The sequence below is a fragment of the Chlorocebus sabaeus genome, chromosome 22 (genome assembly GCF_047675955.1).
Source record: "Chlorocebus sabaeus isolate Y175 chromosome 22, mChlSab1.0.hap1, whole genome shotgun sequence".
Classification (NCBI taxonomy): domain Eukaryota; kingdom Metazoa; phylum Chordata; class Mammalia; order Primates; family Cercopithecidae; genus Chlorocebus; species Chlorocebus sabaeus.
In genome coordinates this window covers 61,716,044-61,738,386 of record NC_132925.1, presented here as the reverse complement: position 1 = coordinate 61,738,386, position 22,343 = coordinate 61,716,044, and the positions used below count along the sequence as shown (strand labels likewise).

The following is a 22,343-nucleotide window of genomic DNA, read 5'->3' as shown; positions in this document are numbered from 1 at the left end:
GTTTCTCTCCCACTTAAACTCTATACACAGTCAGAATGAAGTGAAAGATTGAACAATTAGCTCATTAATCAATTATATGTAATTTAGTATTCTGTGTCCATTTGTCCAAATAACCTCTAAATAACGCATAGTTCCCACCACAGTGAAATGTAGACATAACAAGGCTTATTTGAGACAGAAGTTTTAATTCCCCACAGTATTAGAATATTTCAAGAAAATATATGAAATTCATATATTCTTAATTACCTAAATGACTTAACAATGTGTAGTAAAAATCACCATGTACTTTGTAAAGACAGCCGTGTATGCCAAACTCTAGGAGTACCATGCCCTTTCCCACCACAGGTTTTTATATATGCTGTTCCCTCTTCTTGAAATGCTCCTCCTTTCCTTAGTCCTATCCTCTCAGCTTCTCCCTTGGATAACCAATACTGGTTCTTCCAGTTTCTTCAAAGATATCACTGTTTCCAGGAAGCCATCTCTGCTTGCCCACGCTGCCACCCAACCATGCTGTGTCAGGTACCTTCTATATGGAGTCTACGACCATACGCCCCAGGATCTCATAATTCTGCATCACAATTGTCTGTGTGCTTCACTGTCTGTCTTACTTGCAATTTGCCTTTTTTAAAGCACATGTAGTACCTTAGTCACAGTCACCTCTGCTGCACCTGGTTTAGCGCCTGGTACATCGAAGATTCTCAATAAATATTTGTTGAATAAATTCAAACAAAGACATAATTAAGCCCTTCAACAAGGGCTGATATCATGATTTAAGCAGTCATAGTAGACATGTTCATTTAAAATCCTTTTACTGTCTAGTACACATTCAGATCTTCCATTATGAACAGTAATGACTAGACATCACACGAGTGAGGATACTATCAGCCAAAAACATTAATAGCAAACATCTATTTGACATTTAATATGTACCTAGTCACTGTGCACAGAACTGTGTGTGAATTATCTCATTTAAATCTCAAGCAATTATATAATAAACATTCTCTTTTCAGGTGGGGAAACTGGGGCTCAGCCACATTCATTAAAAATTAATGGCTCCAAGATTTCCACCCGGCACCCATGTCTTAACTGACTCCAGAGCCTGATACCTGAAACCCTCACAGTGCTTCCTTGTATTATACTATAACAACTCTTATTTGAATTTGTATAAGAAAAGCTTGACACATGCAAGACTGGAACTCAGATTTCTGTTCCCCAAGTTTGTTACTCTTTTCCTCTGTTTTGTCACTGAACTTTGTGCCTAAGTGAGTCTCTGAACCTGAACCTTCCAGAACAGAGTATTTACAGACTGAGCAGCTCCGAAGAGAGGGTCTGAGCATCCTTACTACATAGACTATATGTGGAATTTTCAAGCAAATAATTTAGATTTTAACCATTCATTTATTCACCCATTTAACATACATTTATTTAGAACTTGCTGTGTGACAGCCACTATGCTGAGTGCTGGTGAACAGGAGGCACTTGCATTCTCCTGGGGGATGCAGACACAAAGAAACAAACAAACATAAACAAAACCAAAATCCTATTATTTTAGATAGCAGTAAACCAGTATGATAAAATAACAGCTCTGTGGTGTGGAGAGGGGGCACAGTGGGTGTCTACTTTAGACAGCCATGGAAAGCCTTTCTAAGGAGGGGACATTTGAGCTGAGACCTGAAATAACAAGAAACCAGCCCTCTTAAGATCAGAGGGCGGAGCTTTCCAGGCTGAGTTAACATCATGCAAAGGCCCTGAGGCCTGAAAAAAAGCACTCAGCATGTTCAGGGAACACGAAGAATGGTGCATGGTTGGAGCATACTGAGCAGGGTGGAGGGTGGATAGAATTAAGGTTAAAAGAGAGTCAGGGGCCAGGACATGGAGGCCATAGAGAAATTACCAGATTTTACTTCCTGTGCAGTGAGAAGCCGTTAGAGAATTGTATGCAAAAGAGTGATTTATGTTTTTAAGAAGATTGCTTAGCTGCTATGTGGAAAATGGACTTTCAGAAAACAAGAGCGAAAACTGGAAATCCAATCAGAATACTACTGCAATTAATTCAGTTGGGAAATGATGGTGGGTTAAACTAGGGAGTAACAGCAGAGAAGGAGAGAAATGGATTCAGGATATAGTTTGCTGGTAAAGCTGCCAGAATCTGCTCATTCCTTAAATGTGGGAGATAGTGGAAGACAAAATCAAGGATGACACATAGGTTTCTGACATAGCAGCTGAGTGTATGGGAATGCCCTTTACTGAAATGGTTTTACTACACAGGTTTACAAGGGAAAAATCAAGAATACTATTTTAAGCATTTTTGGAAAACCAAATACATAACTTCTCCCTTGGCAACGGGAAGAATTATTTGTTTTTTGCTTTTTTGGCCATCTTTCTATCATAACATTCATCTGGTATATTCAAATATGTCAGCTTACCTTCCCTACCTGACTCACATTATGATCAAGGAAAGATCATCATTTTCATTTGACTTTATACTGCACTTCAGCACAGTGCTTGCCACATGGCAAATGTTAAATTAATATGTTGGATTGAGCTACATTATATTAAATAAAACTGAAAATTCTTATCAGGTTACAGAGAAAAGTAGGTAAGGTACTAGCTCTGTCAAAAGCTATCAGTGCTATCTCTCCAGACTGACAGATGAAGAAACTTTCAAAAGATATGCTCCAGTGGCATTTTGTAAGAAATCGCTTAAAAGTACAGCCCCTCTGGCTTCTACCCAAATGCACTTATGCCAGAATATCTGTTCAGTGGTATTATCTGTTTTGGTCTATCAAGTCACAGATGTAATTACATACTGACTTTGATATACTGTGACATAGCCAGGGACAGACGTCACACAGAACTGCCTCTTCAAAAAATAAGAAATAAACATTCAGGAGCACAAGCACTCCAGAATCATCATGTACACTTAAAACTGGCAACAACTCTGCCTTTTCCCTGGCTTTTAGATTTGTCTTGATTTGTCTGGTATATCTTCATAGAGATGACAAATGTTTTGTATTAAAATATTTTATCACAAAGTTAGCAGACTAAGGATCTCATTCTTCAGCCATTAATGCCCACTCATTCTTAATTTCCATGAGCATTGCATGGTGAAAATTCATGTCTTTTCCATTAACACTGGAGTACATAAAATGGACACTCAAACTGTGTTACTAAGCAGAAAATAGGTTATTTAATTAGCTGTTTTCTGAAGGTGAGAGAAAAAGGGAAATATAAATCAAGGAGAGATTGCAAAATAAAGAAGACATTCTTGTTAAAATCTATTCTGTGACAGTAAAATCAATGAAATTCTCTCTCCTCAAGATGTGGGATTTGGTGACTGTATATTAGACTGATAAGTGCAAGACGAGTATAGAATTTTTACAATCATTTTGATCATTGAAGCACACTCAAAATTTCACATCCTCTGCCTGCCTCAGAAAAGGAAAAAAAAAAAAAAAAAAAAAAAAAAAGCAAGGCAAAGGAGTTTGAGGCCTGAGCTGAACTAATTGCGAGACTTGTCATTTCCCTTGCTAAGAACACATGTAGCCAGGATAACTGTATTTCCCCAATATTCAGCTTGTTTCCTGGGCATTTCAGCTAAGCAGTCTAGACTATGATTGCTTATTTTTAGCCCAAGAGGCCATGGTGAGTCATAAAAGGTGAACAGTGAACCTTGGCTCAATTCCTGATACAAACGAGGTGTTATGAGTTCCATGTCTGTTCACTGACCATTTGCCACTCACCCCAGTCCTGCAAAACCCTGGGGCTCCCTGTTTGCTTTTCCCCAGCTCTTCACATGGCTCACTCCTTCCTACATCTCAAATGATGGCTCCAATGTGGGGCCAGGAGGTAAGGACACAAGCCATGAGGATCCTGGAGCCAAGTAGTCCAGGCAGAGTTCAGCCTCACCATTTATTAGCTATGTGGCTTTGGATGTGTCAGTTTAACCTCATTGTACTTGGTTTCTCATCAGTAAGATAAGGGTAACAGCATCTACCTCAGATAGTTATTTTGTATGTTGTAATTGAAAGTGCTTTGAACAGTGAGAGAAGTATACCATCAATAACTTTCTTACCTAAAATATGATCAACAAATTATATTTTTAAAAGACAGATTACAATAGTGTATAGACCTTATTATTCTTTTTTAAAATAGTGTATAGTGACAGAGAAAGGTGGAATAATACTCTCCAAAGTGACTAATGATGTTAAACTCTAAAGTGTTTAACTTTTAGTGGTAAAGTTTGATTTTTTTTTCTTTTTGCTTGTCATTATTTTTCTCACTTTTCTAAAACATAGAGTTTTCAAATTTTTAGAACATTGTTTGATAAAGGGGTTATACCCAGATTATTGGACCTAATAGGCAGTTAGAGATCACCCAGTTTTATATCTTTATTTTTTGAGAAACAAGGGAACTGAAGACCAGAGAATTCAGATAAGAAAAGTGGTGTCAGGACAGATTCCTGGTCCTTGGCCATCATACTATTTCACTGAGGTTCAGAAAAGGCTGTTTGGGCTCTAGATTTATACATTTGCTTCATTTCTTTTGCTTCATAATTTTTGAGAATTTTATAGTGAGAATTATTTAAAATGACTGTTATTTTGCAGTATTCACTTCTGGGACACATAAAAATATGAGTTGTTAGACATATGTGAGAAAAATTTTTATCAGAGTTTATAGTTATTTATCCAGATATTTTAAAGTCTGCTTTGAGAAGATAACTGATTCGGGAAGGTACACCTGTTGCTTAGGAATCATGAGAGGGAAAAATTATAATTGGGAAGAATATATCATGGTTATTATTACTACAGGTACTAAAGTAGTCCATTGATCCTTTTTAGCCCAGCTCTTGGTTATAAATAGTGCTGAGCCTGCTATGTTATATGCTTCCTGCACAGATCTCAAAGAGTTATCCCTAAATTTCCACAAACAAAGGTAACAGACCACTCATATAGCGTAACTACTAGAGAAATAGTAGTCTTCGATGATAATCATATTGGCTCTTTCTTCTGTCTTTAGCCACTTATATGGCTCTCTCGAAAATAGCTTAACATGAAAAGAATTTGCAGAGATTAGGACAGTCTTGAGAAAATGAGATAATGTCTGTTACACTGTTTATGCACATTACATTACATACACAGGTACATAATTTAGCATGAAAAATCATTGTTTAGCCTTTGCCTTTTTTTTCTGTTTTTCTGGAGACTGGTTGGGGACTGGTTTGGTAGGTTTTAAAAAAATTTTTGTTTGCTTATTAGAACAAAGATAACTGTTTTTTGCTTATTAGAACAAAGATAAATGTGTCTGTCTGATAGGTCCATGCATTGCACAGTGATTGTTAAATATTTTTGAATATTAACCCTAATTGGAACTCCACATAGAAGAGATGCTACAAAACAAGGAACAATAAGATTATCGTGTCTTAGAGTTTCAAACTCCCTCTTTCTCTGTACTCTCTCTCTCTCTTTCCCTTTCTCTCCTGCATTTCTATATTTACATAGATTGTTAAGCATATACATTTTGGATATAGGTATGCATATACAAACCAGATATATTGTCTTTGGAGGTTAAAATGTAAAGTTAACTTTTTTAAATGTTTATTATACTTCAATATAAAATTAAATGTTTAAAATGTTTATGTATATTCTCAAATATAACTGAAATAACTGACCATGTTTTCCCAAGTCCTCACTCATTTTCCACAGCCTAATTTAGCCATGAAAACAGTGAATAACAGCAACTTTGAAGTATTTAATCTTCTCATCTTAAATCAAACTTTCACCCAGTAGGAAAAAGCCGAAATGATGACCTCAGCATCCTTCAGTTTCATGACTTTTAGTCATGTCCAGGACTAAAAGTCAAGAGGGAAAGTAAAGGGATTCTGGGGTATAGTCCCAGACATACCCGCGGCTCTCATAAGACAAATCATACCATTTCTTTGGTCCTTAGTCTTCTCAGCTATAAAAAAAAAAAAAAAAAAAGGTGATTTATAATAAGTTCTATCTAAAGTTTCTTCTTGTTGTCTTCAAGGATTCCAGTCACAACTTTCTAGCCTACTTAACTCCAATCTCAACATTTGCCCAGATCAGATAATATCAGGTTTAACAGACAGATGCTGTTCATTGGATCAGATTTCTTACCAATGCTGACAACTGATCCCTGCAGAAAACTAGGTGTATTCAGTCTTGCAGGCCACAGCATGCCATTTTGTGAGCCTTCACCTCAGTGACCATTACACCTCCTAGTGGCTCAGAAGACTACATTCCCCACAAACTTAAAAATTTAAGACCAAAGAAGCCTTTTAAAATAGAAAGGAGAAAACTCCAAGATTCTGAAATACTATTATTGCAGCATCATGCATCCTCCATTATGATCCTGACAACTGGTAACTGTAAACTTTCCTAATATTGCTCCATGCTACATTAGATCCTCAACTGGGCATCAACAACCAGTGTTTCTCTTCATGAAAAGACAGCTTTATTTGCAGGCCACTTAATTAACCTAGTGGGTTTTTGAACCCAGTCGTTTAGGAGATCTCTTCTAGATTGGAGACGTGATCTGCAACCCTTTATTGATGACCTGGCATTTAGAGAGGCAACAGGTAGAGATATGCCTTCCACTTAGACATAATTTTATATTATTTAAGATCTAGAGTTTATACCAAAACACTGCTTTATTTTACTCTCACTTCTAATTGCAACCTTTGGATGGTTTTGTCACAGCAATCATGTCTTGTTTTTAATTCTCTAACAACATCGCAGTTGAGGATCTGTGGGCGTAAAACATGTTTTATGAGGAGAACATCTAAATGACTAAAGGATGTGAGATATTTTGCTAAACTGCCATTGCTAATCTGATTTAATAACGTCTTAATGGCTCTGGATGTGTTGAAGGTTTGACAAGCTTAGGAACTTGGCAGTCAGCTTTAGACCTCTAGCATAGCCGATTCCATTTCAGGTCCATGGGGGCTAAAGGTCTTGGATGGCCATTTGGCTACTCAGTTAGGAAGCATCTGTTAAGTGCTCATTGTGTGTGGCACACTGTGAAATAAAAAGACATGATTTCAGCCCATGGGAATTAGAGAATTCCAAGTTAATGAAGGGTCTAAAGTTTCATTCTTTATTGGAATTATTGAATTGAGTTCTGAATAATACATTTATAGAGGGACTTAAAATGAAAGAGGGAAGGAGAAGTGTTTAACCCAGAATTGAGTTGACTTGGGGCATTCTTTTGAGCATGCATTTAACCAACAAATCCTCATTCAGTATCTGTTCTCTACTTGGTTCTAGAGATGCAAAAGTCTTTCTCTGCCCTCATGGATTATAGCCTGGCTGAGAAGCCTAATTGCAGTTAGAGGCAGGAGTGGGGCCATACTCAGGGGAGAGTAGAGAATTAAAGCATATTCACTTAAGTTTCAATTTTGGTAAGCACTACCATGGAGCAGTGAAGGGTACAGTGGAATCAGGTGTATAATCACAGCTTAAAGGTGAAGAAAACTGGCCTGATCTTGGGAATCAACCCAGGCTTCCATGAAGAGTCAGACAATCTAAGAGAAAATAAATAATTCCAGGCAGTGGGCACATTATTTGCTTTAAATAGGAATCGGCAAACTCCTTCCCGCGGAGCAATCTTGCCTGTGGCCTGTTTCTGTAAATAATTTTTCTATAGAAATGTTGAGTATTCTTGGCTAGTTCCTAGATTCTCTATCATTTTTGCTGTTATAGTAAGTTGTGTCTTATCCATTTGTTTTTGTTTGTTTGTTTGTTTTTTGAGATAGAGTCTCCTTCTGTCACCCAGGCTGGAATGCAGTGGTGCAGTTTTGGCTTACTGCAACCTCTGCCTCCCAGGTTCAAGCAATTCTCCTGCCCCAGCCTCCCGAGTAGCCAAGATTATAGGCATGTACTATCATACCCGGCTAATTATTGTATTTTTAGTAGAGACAGGGACTCACCATGTTGGCCAGGCTGGTCTCAAACTTCTCATCTCAAGTGATCCTCCAATCTCGGCTTCCCAAAGTGCTGGGATTACAGATGTGAGGTACCACACCCTGACAGTTGTATCTTATCTTTAATCACATTATCTAATTAGCTGTTGCCTATATATGGAAGGTACCGTTATTCTTGTGATTCAGTATTTGGCAAGCTTGCTACAATTTCTTGTAGTTCTAATAATTTGGCTGTTGATTTTATTGATTCTCTCAAACTTTGCTATCGTCTCCATTTCCTCTAAGCCAAGGATCAGCCAACTAGCATTTATTGGCCCACCACCTATTTTTGTAAATAAAGTTTTATTGGCACACAGCCATTCCCGTTTGTTTACCTTTTGGACATGGCTGCTTTCCAGCTACAATGGCAGAGTTGAGCAGTAACAGGACTGTATAGCCCACAAAGCCTAGATAAAATTCTTATTATCTGACTTTTTACAGAAAAACTTTGTTAATCCTTGACAAAATGATATCATTAAATATCTGAAGACTGTCCATTAAAATACTTGTTATTTGTGGCTCCAAAGACTTGAACTGGAACCAACATGTACAGAGATAGTGTTTAGTTCAATACAACATGGATAACTTTTTAGTAGGAAAAGTATAGGAGTACTTCCTTCAAGGAAGGTAAAAGTTGGCTTAAAAGATGAGATTATAACTAATTGCCCAAACCGGAAACTATTAGCTCATTACTTCAGGAATTCAGGAAAACCAGGACCGTCCAGTGCAGGCAGAGGTATTTGGCCTCTCTGCCTGTAAATGAGACAGTCTCTTGGAAAAGGTTATCTCTACATTTTCAATATTGAAAAGGAAGGAAGGTGGTGCAGGTTTGATTAAAGTCAAATCATAAGATTTATTTTCATCTCTCACAGGTCTGTGAGGATACCTTAAAACCTTGACTATAAGAGGTGATGTACAACCTTGAGATACCTTGCCTCTCCTCTTCAGCAGTGGGGAGGTTCTTGTCTCAACAGTTGTTGCCTCAAACTCTGGGAATTCACCTACTGGATGGTGGTGGTGGTGGTAGAGATAACTTGGACAGTCCACTAGAATCTGTATATCTCCTTCAACCCAAGGGGAAACATGCCTTTTTTCAAAAGCGCAAAATGGTAAACACAGTCAAGTGAATTTGTATGACTAATCAGATATTTCCAAATATTTTTAGGTTAGTGATACATACATCATATGACTTGTTTCCCAAGAAAGTCAATGTGGAAACTTTTCATAAAACAATTTTTGCCTTTTTTTCAGTAGAAAATCCCACTCTGTGGAAGTTAGTAAATGTCCCTTCTGTAGTTAAATTTAGTAAGCACAGATTCCAGCTAAGGCAGGTGTTGGCAAAAATCTTATGGCACGCAACTCTGCAAACTGGTCTCCTTCTGCCAACAGAGTGCTCTGCAAATTGTAATTAAACAAGCACGATGTGTTGCTGATTTCTCTTTCATATTCTCTAAATTGCCAGTTGTTTTGTTAAATTCTGCGTTCTTACAGACATCAGCATCAACTTTAATAATTACCCAGGTTTTGAAAGGGATACAGTTGCCACAAGTTCTTCTACAGAGTCCAGACTCTGGATGGACTTTGTCCCTCAAGTTGGGTCTCCATTGCTGGTACTCTCCCAATGACTAGCCCTTAGGATATGTTTATTAATGTTAGGTGGAGCTTCTTGCTTTTGCTCATAGTTGGGAAAGTTGTTCTCAAAGTGTGTTCTTCAGACCAGCAGCATCAAAATCACCTGGGACTTCTTAAAATTGCAAATTCATAGGCTACATCTCAACCCACTAAATCAGAAACTCAAGCCTTTCAGTTGATTTAAAGTTTGAGAACCATTGCTTTAGGAAAAAATACTTAAGAACTGCTCACCATGTCTTCCTCATGAAATCACCTCTTTTGGTTATTCAATAAACAATTAGTTATTGCCTGCATATGCCCCATTACTAAGCCATGTGCTAAAAAAGAGTAGCCTATGAATGTCATGATTATAAGGATCAGATCTGTGTTATCCACAGTGTGCCCCCATTTCTAGGCACAGCACGTGGCATATGATTGGTGTCAAATGAATATTTACTTATTTAATTTATTGGAATATTAATACAACTAAGCCCCTGTCTTCTGAAGACTTTGATGTATGGAATTTCAAGTGCTGTAACTTTCATTGCTATTACTGTATCTCTCTTAATCCAAAGAACATAAAACATTGGCAATGAATTTTAATGAATTAAGACATTTTTGCTTTATGCATAAAATTATGTTAGGTGTTTTTATTTAGAATTGAAAGCAAGAGTTGTCTTTATAGACAAATCATATATTTCATATAGCAGAGAAGTATGGCTGAGGTTGTGTATCTTGGTTGAACCAGACTAAATTATATGTGTTCCTTACTTCTACTTTGCCTTGGTTGTATAGATCTGGGTAGGCCTTTACATCTTCCCACCTTTTTTAATAGTTTGAAGATGAAAAGGAGGTTCTGGAGCAATTCCATCAATGTTCGCAGTCTTTTAGCCTAATCATTATGTAAATCACCAGAGCAGCTGTGCACCAATTAATTGCAAAAGTGTACAGGTGGTCAGCAGAATGACTTGAAAAAATGCACTCCTGTTTTAAGGGGCCTTTCGTTTCTTAAAAAACAAAAAAGGCAACAGCTTTTAAATTTAATGCAGAAAGTAAAGGCCAAAATGGTTAAAATAAAAAAATAGTAAAATAACAACATAGCCTGTGCCAGTTGTAACCAAATTAAATGGAACAGTTCACAGGTGTTCCAAAACAATGTTCATAATATAGTTGAAGAAAATTGCTTCTCTCGTTTTTATGACTTTAATACTAGGACAATCTGTACATACAATGAAAAATTTTTAAACAGCAGTGAAATGATGCCATGTTATCTCTGATCTTTCTCTTTATGTCTGTACTACTGCTATATATACAGATTAATCTGTTATTACTGATGACTCTGTTATTCACGCTCCTATAGCCATAAATATGGATCACTGTGTATCAACTCAGAAATCACTCTGTGTGACTAGATAAACAATGTATACGGATCATTTTAGTAAAGAATGATCTTAAGTTAGTGAGCTTGTACTAGAAGCTACAATTATACTTCATAAATGACTTCTATGCCTGGAAAGAAGTATATGTTTGACTTAATGGCTATTATATATCACAGCACAAACACTGCATTCCTACATCTTTTCCTCCCTTCAACAAATCCCTACCCATCACATTTTTTCACATATTACTTGTATTGGGCTAAGATTTGTGAGGGATACAGAAAAAAATAAGAATAATTTCTATCTCTAAAGCAGGTAAGAGGACAACAGAAGAGATGCTGTGTGTGTGTGTGTATCTGTCTGTCTGTCTAGCTAACTAGCTATAAAGATAGGAAATAGCATTGCTATTTAAGAGGTACCCTGAAATTTATATGTAAAATGTTTTATGTCAGTAGTTACTTACTGAACACCTACAAGTGAAGAGCCTGCAGTGGAAGTTAGGAATACAGCTATGAAAAAGACAGACACATTATTTGGTGTTATATGTTTTGCCATCTAAATGGAAGGCAGACACTAAACACATGAATAAACGAGAATTATAAATTGTGATAAGTAACATGACGGAAGCAAGACAGTAGTAGAGAATAACTCTTACTTTGTATGGGCATGAAAATATGCCCAGACAAAGACTTGCATGTAAACGTTCATGGAAGCATTATAGGTAATAGCTAAAAGTGGAAGCCACCCAAATGCCCATCAACTGGTGTTATGGGTTGAATTTAGTCCCTCAAATAGATATGGTGAAGTCCTAACACCCAGTACCTCTGAATGTGACCTTATTTAGAAATAGAGTCATCATAGATGTAATCAGCAAAGATAAGGTCGTGGTAGGGTAAGATGGACCCTAAATCGAATATTACTGGTGTCCTTCTAAGAACACAATGGGAAGACACACATATACAGAGAGAATGTCACGTGACAACAGAGGCAAAGATGGAGTGATGTGACTATAAGCCAATGAATGCCAAGGATTGACAGCTACCACCAGAAGGTAGGAAAGATTCTTGCCAGAGTCTCAAAGGGAGCATGGCCCTGTCAACACCTGTATTTATGACTTCTGTCCTCTAGAAATATAAGAGAATAAATTTATTTTGCTTAGGGCCACTGAGTCTGTAATGCTTTGTTAAGGCAACTCTAGGAAACTAATACAACCAGCGAATGGAGAAGGAAAATGTGGTATATCCATACAGTGGAATATTATTCTGCAATAAAAAGGAACAAACTACTGGTACATGCTACAACATGGATGAATCTTGAAAACACTATGCTCAGTGAAAGAGGCCAGGCACAAAAGACTGCATATTGCACAATTTAATTTATATGAAATATTCAGAAAAAAGCAAATGTATAGAGACAGAAAGAAGTTAGAGGTTTCCCAGGATTGAGACTGGAAATGGGGATTAATTGTGAATGGGCATGAGGCATCTCACTGGGGTGATGGAAATGTTCTAAAACTAGATTGTGGTGATAGTTGCATGACTCAGCAAATTTGCTAAAAACCATTGGATTGCACACTTAAAATTCGTGAACTTTTTAGTATGTAAATTATACCTTAAAAACTTGTTTTTCAAAAAATTATCAATGGAAACAGACAGAGGTAAAAGTTTTTATAATTTGAGTCATTTAAAGACCACTGTCGGCTAGAGAGTAGGGCCTACAGAGGAGAGGGGAAGGCAGTAAGTAGGCAAAGGATTCTGGGAGAGCAGATGTTCAGTTTGGGCCTAAATAGGCAGGATTTTAGGACATGGAGATAACAGTTCAGGGATCTGGGACATTGCGTCTTCTGCAGTGCCAATGATATTTTTAGTTCTTTCAAACAAGGCCGTGTGACATATATTTGCTCCTTGGTATAATTTTCATGACCGGATTAGATAAACACAATTTTACATGTGATATTTATAGACAGAGAGAGGCTGGGAAAAAAACCTGATGACTTCTAAGACCTCCTTGGCCCTTGTATTTTAACCTTATTGTCTCATCTCCCTGCAACGCATGATATACTGCAGTGCAGGCTGTCTTGATTCCCTGGGAAGACGAAAGACCTCTTTCTCTCAAGGCAATTCTTTCTTTAATTAACACTACTCTCGGAGTATACAGCCTTATCCACACAGCACTAAAAGGTGTTAACTTGCTCACTGCGCTCAAAGTCATACTACTGATATTTATGGGATGATGATTCAACTGTACGGGCTGTTTGTTAGCAAGTTCAGCAGCTGTGTGTGAATATTGTTGTTAGTATGCATTGAGTCTTTACCAGGCCAGCTTTGTGCAGATGCTCAAAGAAAGGCAAGCCCAGACTCAGGGGCAAGAGAACTCAGACAGCAGAGGCTGGCCAAAAAAGGAGGAATGATTTTGTGACTGAACGTGTCAAGCATGGGTGTAATGTATTTTAACTTACTTTTGTAGTGTTATTCATTTCGTGGTGAGAGGCCGTTGTAAGAAATTAAGATGAGGAGTCAGGGGCCTGGGTTTCAACACTGACTGGTTTTCTGTGGGACTAAAGACAAACCATTTAACTCGTGAGATTACAGCCTTGCTTGTAAAAGAAAGGGATAGATTAGAATTGTGATTTTAACCTACGGAGGGATAAGTGTCCCTTCAAGAATAGGTTGCTAACCATGGATTCTCTCCTTAGAAAAGTGTGCATCAAGTAGGAAAATAATACCAAGATTAAGGTCGCCGAACCAAATGATATCAAAGGTCCCTTCCAAATCCAATACTCCTTGTCATTCCAGGAAAGGAAGAAAAATGAAAACAACAACAAGAAGAACAATTATGTTCAAGTTTGCACTTTTAACAATGTACCTCACAGCAAACTTAGCTAGACTGTATGTCATCAGACACTCAGGGTTGATTCTGTTTTTCACAGTTTGAGGAGATCCTCTTGATGCTTCTCAAACTCTGAAATGGCTGATGAAAAGCGTCACCTCAGTGGAGTGCAGTGGCTTATGCCTGTAATCCCAGCACTTTGGGAGGCTGAGGCAGACAGATCACCTGAGGTCAGGAATTCAAGACGAGCCTGGCCAACATGGTGAAACCTCATCACTACTGAAAATACAAAAAGTAGCCATATGCGGTGCCACGTGCCTGTAGTCCCAGCTACTTGGGAAGCTGAAGCACAAGAATTGCTTGAACCTGGGAGGCAGAGGTTGCAGTGAGCCAAGATTGCACCACAGCACTCCAGCCTGGGCAACAGAGCAAGGCTCAGTCTCAAAAAAAAAAAAAAAGGCAAGTATTCACCTCTGCAGAGTGAGTGAAATCATTTCTTTTGTGATTGCACCTGTCCCCCATCCATTTTTTGTCTTTAACCTTTTTTTCTAAGGTTCAGTCTCTTTTTCCTCTGACTATGGGAAGCCTAAAGGAAAGATGAAATGGAGAGCCCTATCTTTTTGTAGTAAGCTAAGTAATTCCAAACTCTTTACGGGCACAGTTGAATCAAATATCATAAAAAATGACCAGAAATGGAATAAGAATAAATGTATTAGAACTATTAGAGCAGTGGCAAATGGAGTCAAGCATATATTGATAAGAAATAATTGATAAGGCCAGGAGTGGTGACTCATGCCTGTAATGCCAGCAATTTAGGAGGCCAAGGCAGTTGGATCACTTGAGGCCAGGAGTTGGAGACCAGCCTGGCCAGCATGGTGAAACCTCATCTCTACTAAAAATACAAAAAAATTAGCTTGGCCTGGTGGTGCAGAACTGTAGTCCCAGCTACTCGGGGAGGCTGAAGTAGGAGAATCGCTTGAACCTGGGAAGCAGAGATTGCAGTGAGCCAGGATCCTGCCACCACACTCTAGCCTGGGTGACAGAGTGAGACTTCGTCTCAAAAAAAAAAAAGAAAGAAAGAACTGATAAGTATTTCATTACAAAGCATGAACTTAGTTTGTTAGACTGTGTTACCTTGGGCATAATTGTACAGTGATTTTCCAGGATATAGGAAAAGTGGGAGAATATGACCCTCTAAATAAGTTTGCCATTGGCAAGGTAGATATAACTTAAATGTTTTCTACAGTTGTATCTTGTTATTCTTTTCTCACAGGTCCAAAATGTAATAAAAATATAGGCATTTGATGCTACATTGAATATACTAATTTATGATTCATTTATATTGGCCTTGGAAATGAAAGTAGAAGTTGTGGCCACAGAATGGTTACTCAGAAAAATTGTTTTGTTATATAGACATAATTAAGCATGCAAGTATTTTAAGTACTTTTATCAATAAATGTTACAAATTTTTCTGCAGTATGCTTCCAAAGAGATAATTTAATTTTCCTGATGACTAGCACTGTATCCCCTTCTCCTTTTTTTTCCTTAAGACTACCTTAAAACAATACTTTCAAGGGGCAAAGTTGTATGCATGGAGAGTTTAATCCAGGTAGATGATGTGATTCTGCGATACAAATTTTTCTGTAGCAGTAACTGGGAGAAGAGCCACAATTGATGACTGCTAGAGATAGGACCTGCTTTAAATGAAGGAATTAATTGTGCACATAATGATGTGTATGAGCATTCTACATTAACTGAAAAATGAGTTTTACATTTTGTACATTTTAAAAGAATCTCCAAGACTTAGCTCCTTTATTTATTCACAGGAGTGATGGGTGAATATGAGCCCAAAATAGAAGTGCAGTTCCCAGAAACAGTTCCAACTGCAAAAGGAGCAACGGTGAAGCTGGAATGCTTTGCTCTAGGAAAGTAAGTTCTGATTTGCATTCCTTCTTATCCTCGCTTCAGCTTGAGCAGGTATAGAGTTTTTCTTGCGCTGTTCACAGTGATGGTTTCTGAGGTGACTGAAAAGCAGGTGAAGCCTTTCTCTTTGTAATTCTGTGTATGCATCTTGGATTCTGCCCCCCACCATGGAGAGAGGACATGTAATGGTGCAAGAAGGATTAGGCTGCCACAACTGACATGGCCACAAAGGAGAAGAGAATGGGCAATTCAGAAAAAGTATTCTGTTATATTATTATGACCTGTAATGTGCATGCTGTCTAACCCAGAATGACAGGAAAACAGTGGCCTCCATTTGAGGTACAGTTAAGCTGACTATTTGGAAAAATATGAACTTTCATTTTGGCCCCAGTTTATAGAGGATGCATCAGACTTTTCTTGAATTTCTTTTTAAACTGTCAGTCTCTTCTCTCTACTTTGGATTTCCTTCTGCTCCGGCTAGAGATAGGTAAGACATGTTATTCTCTAAGAGAGTCTGTTTTGCAAAGTTGTCCGAAAATTGTTTCAGTGTGGACTTTCTTGAGAAAAGCCTACTTAGAAACTAGTTAACTTTTCCATAGAGAATATATCAGAGGGCATAAAGAACATGAAATGCACATCAGTTGGGATTTTTATTTGCCAGTAACCAGCAATAAAGATTTGGCATAAACAGTATAAACCATTATCTGAAGTGAGAATTTTGATATCTTCTGTGGATTTCAATGATCCATGTCAGTCTTTACGCCCAGCCCCATCTATCTGACAAACCCATTACTAACCCTCTTTTTCCTGTGCCCACATGTTCACTAAGGCAACAACATTTTTTCTTCTTCTTTTTTTTTTTTTTTTTGGTAGAGGCAGGATCTGGGTATGTTGCCCAGGCTAGTCTTGGACTCCTGGATGAGTTATCCTCCCACCTTTGCTTGTCAAAGAGCTGGGATTGTAGACCCAAGCCAGGGAGCCAGGCAACATTAACTCTACCAATCCTTATATCAACGTGTAATCTATTTTCTTAGGATTTTTGTGTTTTACAGCAATCATAGAAAAGGTTCCTTTTTTCATTTTATTGTCAGTTCTAATAGAAAGGTTGTTTTGGTTTCCATGTGTTTTCAAGTCGGGACAAATACGCTACAGTAGTATCTTTACTTTGGTACAGTACAATACAGTGGTAATTTTTTATGTCCTGAAAACTTATATTAAATAAATTATGACATAACTATAGGATTGAACATTCTACAGACATTAAAAGTCAACTTGCAAAACAACATTTAAGGCATAGAAAATGCCCATGATTTATTGCTAAGAGAACAAAAGCAGATTGCTAACAGTATAATATGATTAGACTTTTTATTTTTATTTTAAAGTATTTATGCATGTATAAGCATTTATATATATATATGAAATTAAAGATGAGAGCAGGTAACTGGGTAGTCTAGATATACATTTGATGATTTTTTTAAGGTGACACCTTGAAAAATCATCTGCGAAGAAAGAGCAGAATTCACATTGTTCACACTTCAAAGGGGGTTATGAATGAAACTCTATTCACACTGTTTGAATAGTGCTGGAATAAAAACAAAAAACCCAAATTGGCTTCTTCAGTCTACACAGAAATGTTTGGGTATGCACATCCAGCTGCTGAAACATATCCTCATTGCCCACTTAAAAGCAGAAAGACTACGTCTCAATATGGTTATTTTTAAAGGCATATATTAAGTGCATATCTCATCAGTATAAAGACACCGATTATGTACTTTTCATAGAGCCTTTCTGCATTTTGAGTTAGTGTCTGTCTAACGAACTCAAATTATTCTAAAACAAATATAGTAGAGTTGATGGCTTTAATGTTTTAAATACCATCTCAGGTTTCCCAGAGAAGATTAGCAAGTCTTTAGTCTAATTACTTCTCTGTGTGTGTTTTTGTGAAAAATAAATAAGTAAATAATTGTATCCCCTGCCAGGAAGCCACAATCTTAAAAGCTGTGGTTAGCTCACTAAACCATTGATTTGCAGATTCAATGATGCCCTCTCTGCAATTTAAGATATGTTCTAACAGTTATGGCAGTAGGATGATAGATGCCTTGAGAGTACATAAAGACCTCACAGATGGCATCTTTCCTTTTCTCACTATTTTAAGCAGTTTCCCCAACCCATCTTCCAAATGGACTGCTATGAGTTGGTAAGCTTCTCAATATAGAAATGACAAGGAGAAAAACCATGTTGTCCAAAACAATGTACCTCGAGTGAACCCATCCTCTATGTCAGCAATAGGTTGTGTCTCCCAAATTTTATGAGCTCATTATTTCTACTATCATTGATTCATTATTTGAGTATTTCTCAAAGTAGGGCACTTGCATTGTTGGTACATGGATTTATGGAAATACATTGTTTCTCTTATGTCTCACACTTCTGGTATTTTGTTGGGGATGTTGAAAGGCTGGTGTCACTGAGACTGTCATCTGGAAGGCTTATGTACAGTCTCTCCTTCCTGGCAGTCTCAAGGTATTCACTCTTCTCGTAGGACAGCTCAGGGCTGCCATGAGACAGAAAGCTGAAGCTGCCAGTTTCTTAACACCTGAGCTTTGATCCTACAACATCACTTCTGTCTTATTTATTAGTCAAAGTGGTTAAAAAGAGCTACTAGGGGAGCTCAAGGGGAGGGGACATAGACCTCATCTCAATGGGAGGAATGTGAAAGAATTTGCAGCTATCTTTAATTTGCCACAAATGCACATGAACATTTTTATTTTCATATTTTTTATTTAGAAAAAAACATGTATGAGTGAAACCTCATCTCTACTAAAAATACAAAAATTAGCTGGGCATGGTGGCAGGTGCCTGTAGTCCCAGCTACTTGGGAGGCTGAGGCGGGAGAATCACTTGAACCCAGGAGGCGGAGGTTGCAGTGAGCCAAGATTGCGCCACTGCACTCCAGCCTGGTGACAGAGCGATACTCTGTCTCAAAAAAAAAAAAAAAGAAAAGAAAAAAAAGTATGAGAAAACATATATAACATATAAAAATCTGTTTTTATTTCAATGATAATAGTGTTTAGGAACTAGATCACTTTTTTTTTTTCTTTTTTTTTTTTTTCCCCGAGACAAAGTCTCACTCTGTCGCCCAGGCTGGAGTGCAATAGTGCGATCTTGGCTCACTGCAACTTTCGCTTCCCGGGTTCAAGTGTTCAAGTGATCCTCCTGCCTCAGCCTCCTGAGTAGCTCAGATTACAGGCAACTGCCACAATGCCCAGCTAATATTTTTGTATTTTTAGTAAAGATAGGGTTTCACCATGTTGGCCAGGCTGGTTTCAAACTCCTGACCTCAAATGATCCGCCCACCTCGGCCTCCCAAAGTGCCAGGATTACAGGTGTGAGTCACTGGGCCCTGCCAGATCACTTTATTTAAAGTTAAGAAAAGTTATTTGATTTTAAGAACACTAAATAAATAATACTAGAGATGTGGATATGATTAAAATTGTAATGGAGATAGAGGAATGAATGAAGTTTGCAAAACACTGCAAGCTTATATGTGTAGAACCAAGAAGGAAGGGGTTTAGGTTCAAATAAAAGGTTCAGTTTTCTCTAGTTTGATTCACTCCTTTTTATTCTTGCTATCAGTCCAGTACCAACAATTATCTGGCGAAGAGCTGATGGAAAGCCGATAGCAAGGAAAGCTAGAAGACACAAGTCAAATGGAATTCTTGAGATCCCTAATTTTCAACAGGAGGATGCTGGTTTATATGAATGTGTGGCTGAAAATTCCAGAGGGAAAAATGTAGCAAGGGGACAGCTAACTTTTTATGGTAAGTGTATGATTTCAGTTTATCGTTTGTAGTACTACAGAACTTCCTGATATTGAAATCATAAGCTGAGAGGCATTCAGGCATTTTGGGAGAGATTGTGCAGCACAGGATTATATGAAACTCATGGTTTGCTCCATAATTAGCCCTGGCTGATTCTGGGTGTGGAGAGTGAGGAGGGGGGCAAGGATGTTGATGGAGCAGAGAGGAAGACATTAGGCTGATGTGTTTGGAGGATGGATATTAGTGTGAACACACTTGCAAAGAAGTCTGTTTTTTCTCTTTGCTGAAGCTGTAAACCTGACACAGGAAACATTTTATTATTCCTGCTCCTGATTTATCTTTTTTTAAAGCTCTGTGCTTTTCTTCATTAGAATTTTGATTTGAGGCTTGTGTTAATCTTTTGTAATTGCTCCTATTTGGTAGCAATTTAATGTGGTACCATGAACATTTCAAAATGCAAGCTGTCCAAATTTAGTTCTTATCAGAGTGGAATGTGACAAATCTCTCTCACCCCAAAGACATTTTATGTGCAGCTGCTCCTATTCCAATCAAATCATCAGCATTGATCCAAATAATATAAATGTAAAACCACTAGCCCATGGTCATTATTGAGACCATCTTGGAAACCCTGTTAGGATATTGATTTGAAATCTAGAAAAGGATTTCATTGGATAGGCATTTTGAAAGCAAACTGAGTTCTGCCAAATTGGAGCATGCCAGAATCCCATCTGTCTGGGATACAGAAAACAAATACTATAGGTTGATAATTATTTAAGAATGGTTTAAACAAACAACAATGCATATTAAAATAATGAGAGTAGTTCTAAAGCTTTAAATGTTCTTCTTTCTTGCAGTGATTGATCCCACAAAAGTCTATTTATTTCACTAATTCTTCATATAAAGCATTTTGGTTTTAAGATATGACCAAAGTTCTAAGCTCTCCAGTAGAAAGAAGGGGACCCCTCATGGCTAAGGGGGAGGGGCCAGATTAGCATCAAAAAATGAGTTCTTGGCCATGATGGGAGAGTAATGTCAGACACACCCAGTTATACCGGCTCCCTCGCTAACAGCAATGAGCCTTTCTTTCCTAAGGGCTAAATACAATCTAGCCCTTTGAAAAGACTCCATCACTCATATCAACCACCCACCTGATGCTGCCCCTTATTTTTTGCCTGATAAAAGACCACCAACACAGAATGGTTCTGTCATTCTAGGGAGGTTGTGCTGTGAGGGGTTTCATGTCCTCTGGTCTGCCTTTTGACATCGCAGAGTCAAAACCTCCACCCTCAGATGCTAATACTGCCATTTTTCATACCCGAAACCCATGAAGGGTTGCACATGCAGATGGTTCTCCTTTCATAAATATCCATGACTTCTCCTATGACTTATTAAATTTGTATATTCATATATACATATGTATATATTTCATACACAGAACCCATGAAACTCAGTTGCACAAGCACATGTTTCTCCTTTCATAAATATCCATGACTCCTCCTGTAGCTTATCAAATATGTATATTAGGCCACTCCATTCAGCACAAATTCCTGTTTGTTCCCTTTGCTCCTCCTTCGAAGTGCCTGTTTACAGCTTCTGACCAAGGGAGGCTACACTTCCTAGCCTGTCAGAATGGCCACCAGGCAGGCTAATAAAGCTCTGCCTTCCAAAAAGAAAGAAAGAAATGCAAGGAAGGGAGGAAGGGAGGGAAAGGGAAAAGGAAAGGAAGGAAGGAAAAAAAGAAAAAACTATGGCCAAAGAATTCTGATCGATAATCACATAACGTTTTTTAAAAGCTTGATTGGACACTGGGCGGAGATTTCCACTATCAGCCAGCCTTCAATGACCTCCCCTAAGTGACTCTCAGCATTTTGGACTCACGTTCCCCTGATGCAGCTTCTGGGGCGGGAGAACACACAGAGTTGTAGAAAGTGTTAATACTTCACTTGATGAGCTGGGCAATAGCTGTTTGAATAAATCTGCGCTTCTCTTTCATCATTCGTCTATCTTCAAGAATATTAGAGGACTGACTCTACTCATGCCAGATGACAGACTTGATATTTAATCTTTGCTTTCCTCTTAAACTGTCATAGTTGGTATCTTATTTGATGGGTTGTAAAGCAAAAGACACCACAGTTAACTGACTGCAAAAATACGAGACTGTAAGTTACAGATTTATTCAGTGAGATGCTATGGCTGTGTATTTTTAACTGTTTAGGTCTCATTTTTCTCACCAATGTAATAATTATTTTTTCTGTATCAAATAGGGACAATCTGTGAATATTCAGGTAATTGGCCAACGTTTTCTCTTTTTTCTTAGTTGAATAGTCTCTTCAGTTCAGTGGTGGCTGCTCCTAAATGTTATTTGAGTAGCTTAACTAATTGAATAAAGTCATTTTAACTTTCATGATTTTCTGTTAAGTGAAATTCCTGCTCTCAGTATGTTAAACTGGTATGAAATTTTCTGTAGCCAGGGGTTGGTATACTGCTTTCCTGTGGGTTAGAGGTTTCCTGCACTGGAAATAGAGCACCCCAGGGTTACTGTTATGGAAAATCTACTTTGTCACTGGCTCCCAGCCCTGTGCAGGGAAATGTTTTTTTCAGGGATCCTGCCCTGGAGATGAAAATCAGGTTCTAACAATGTTTCCTTTTTAAATGGAGTTATCTGCAGCCATGCATGGGAAAAAGAGCAGAATAAAATAAAATTTGCCTGCTTTCTGAAGATAACTCAGCCTTACTTCACTTGTCAACCATGCTTGGTATTAAAAACTTGTCAGATCAGCTGACTTCCATAGCACTTGG

At 37.9% G+C, this 22,343-nt stretch overlaps 1 protein-coding gene across 14 annotated transcripts in view; it reads left to right on the top strand.

The window, feature by feature from the left end:
* The window catches only part of CNTN4 (contactin 4), a 976,967-nt gene that overhangs the window by 777,584 nt on the left and 177,040 nt on the right, over nucleotides 1-22,343 (top strand). For all 14 annotated transcript variants that reach the window (XM_073009922.1, XM_007985035.3, XM_073009921.1 and 11 more), the window contains 2 exons: nucleotides 15,630-15,732; nucleotides 19,360-19,544. In XM_073009922.1, the coding sequence (XP_072866023.1) occupies nucleotides 15,630-15,732; nucleotides 19,360-19,544 (288 nt within the window). The remainder of the gene's footprint in view (nucleotides 1-15,629; nucleotides 15,733-19,359; nucleotides 19,545-22,343) is intronic.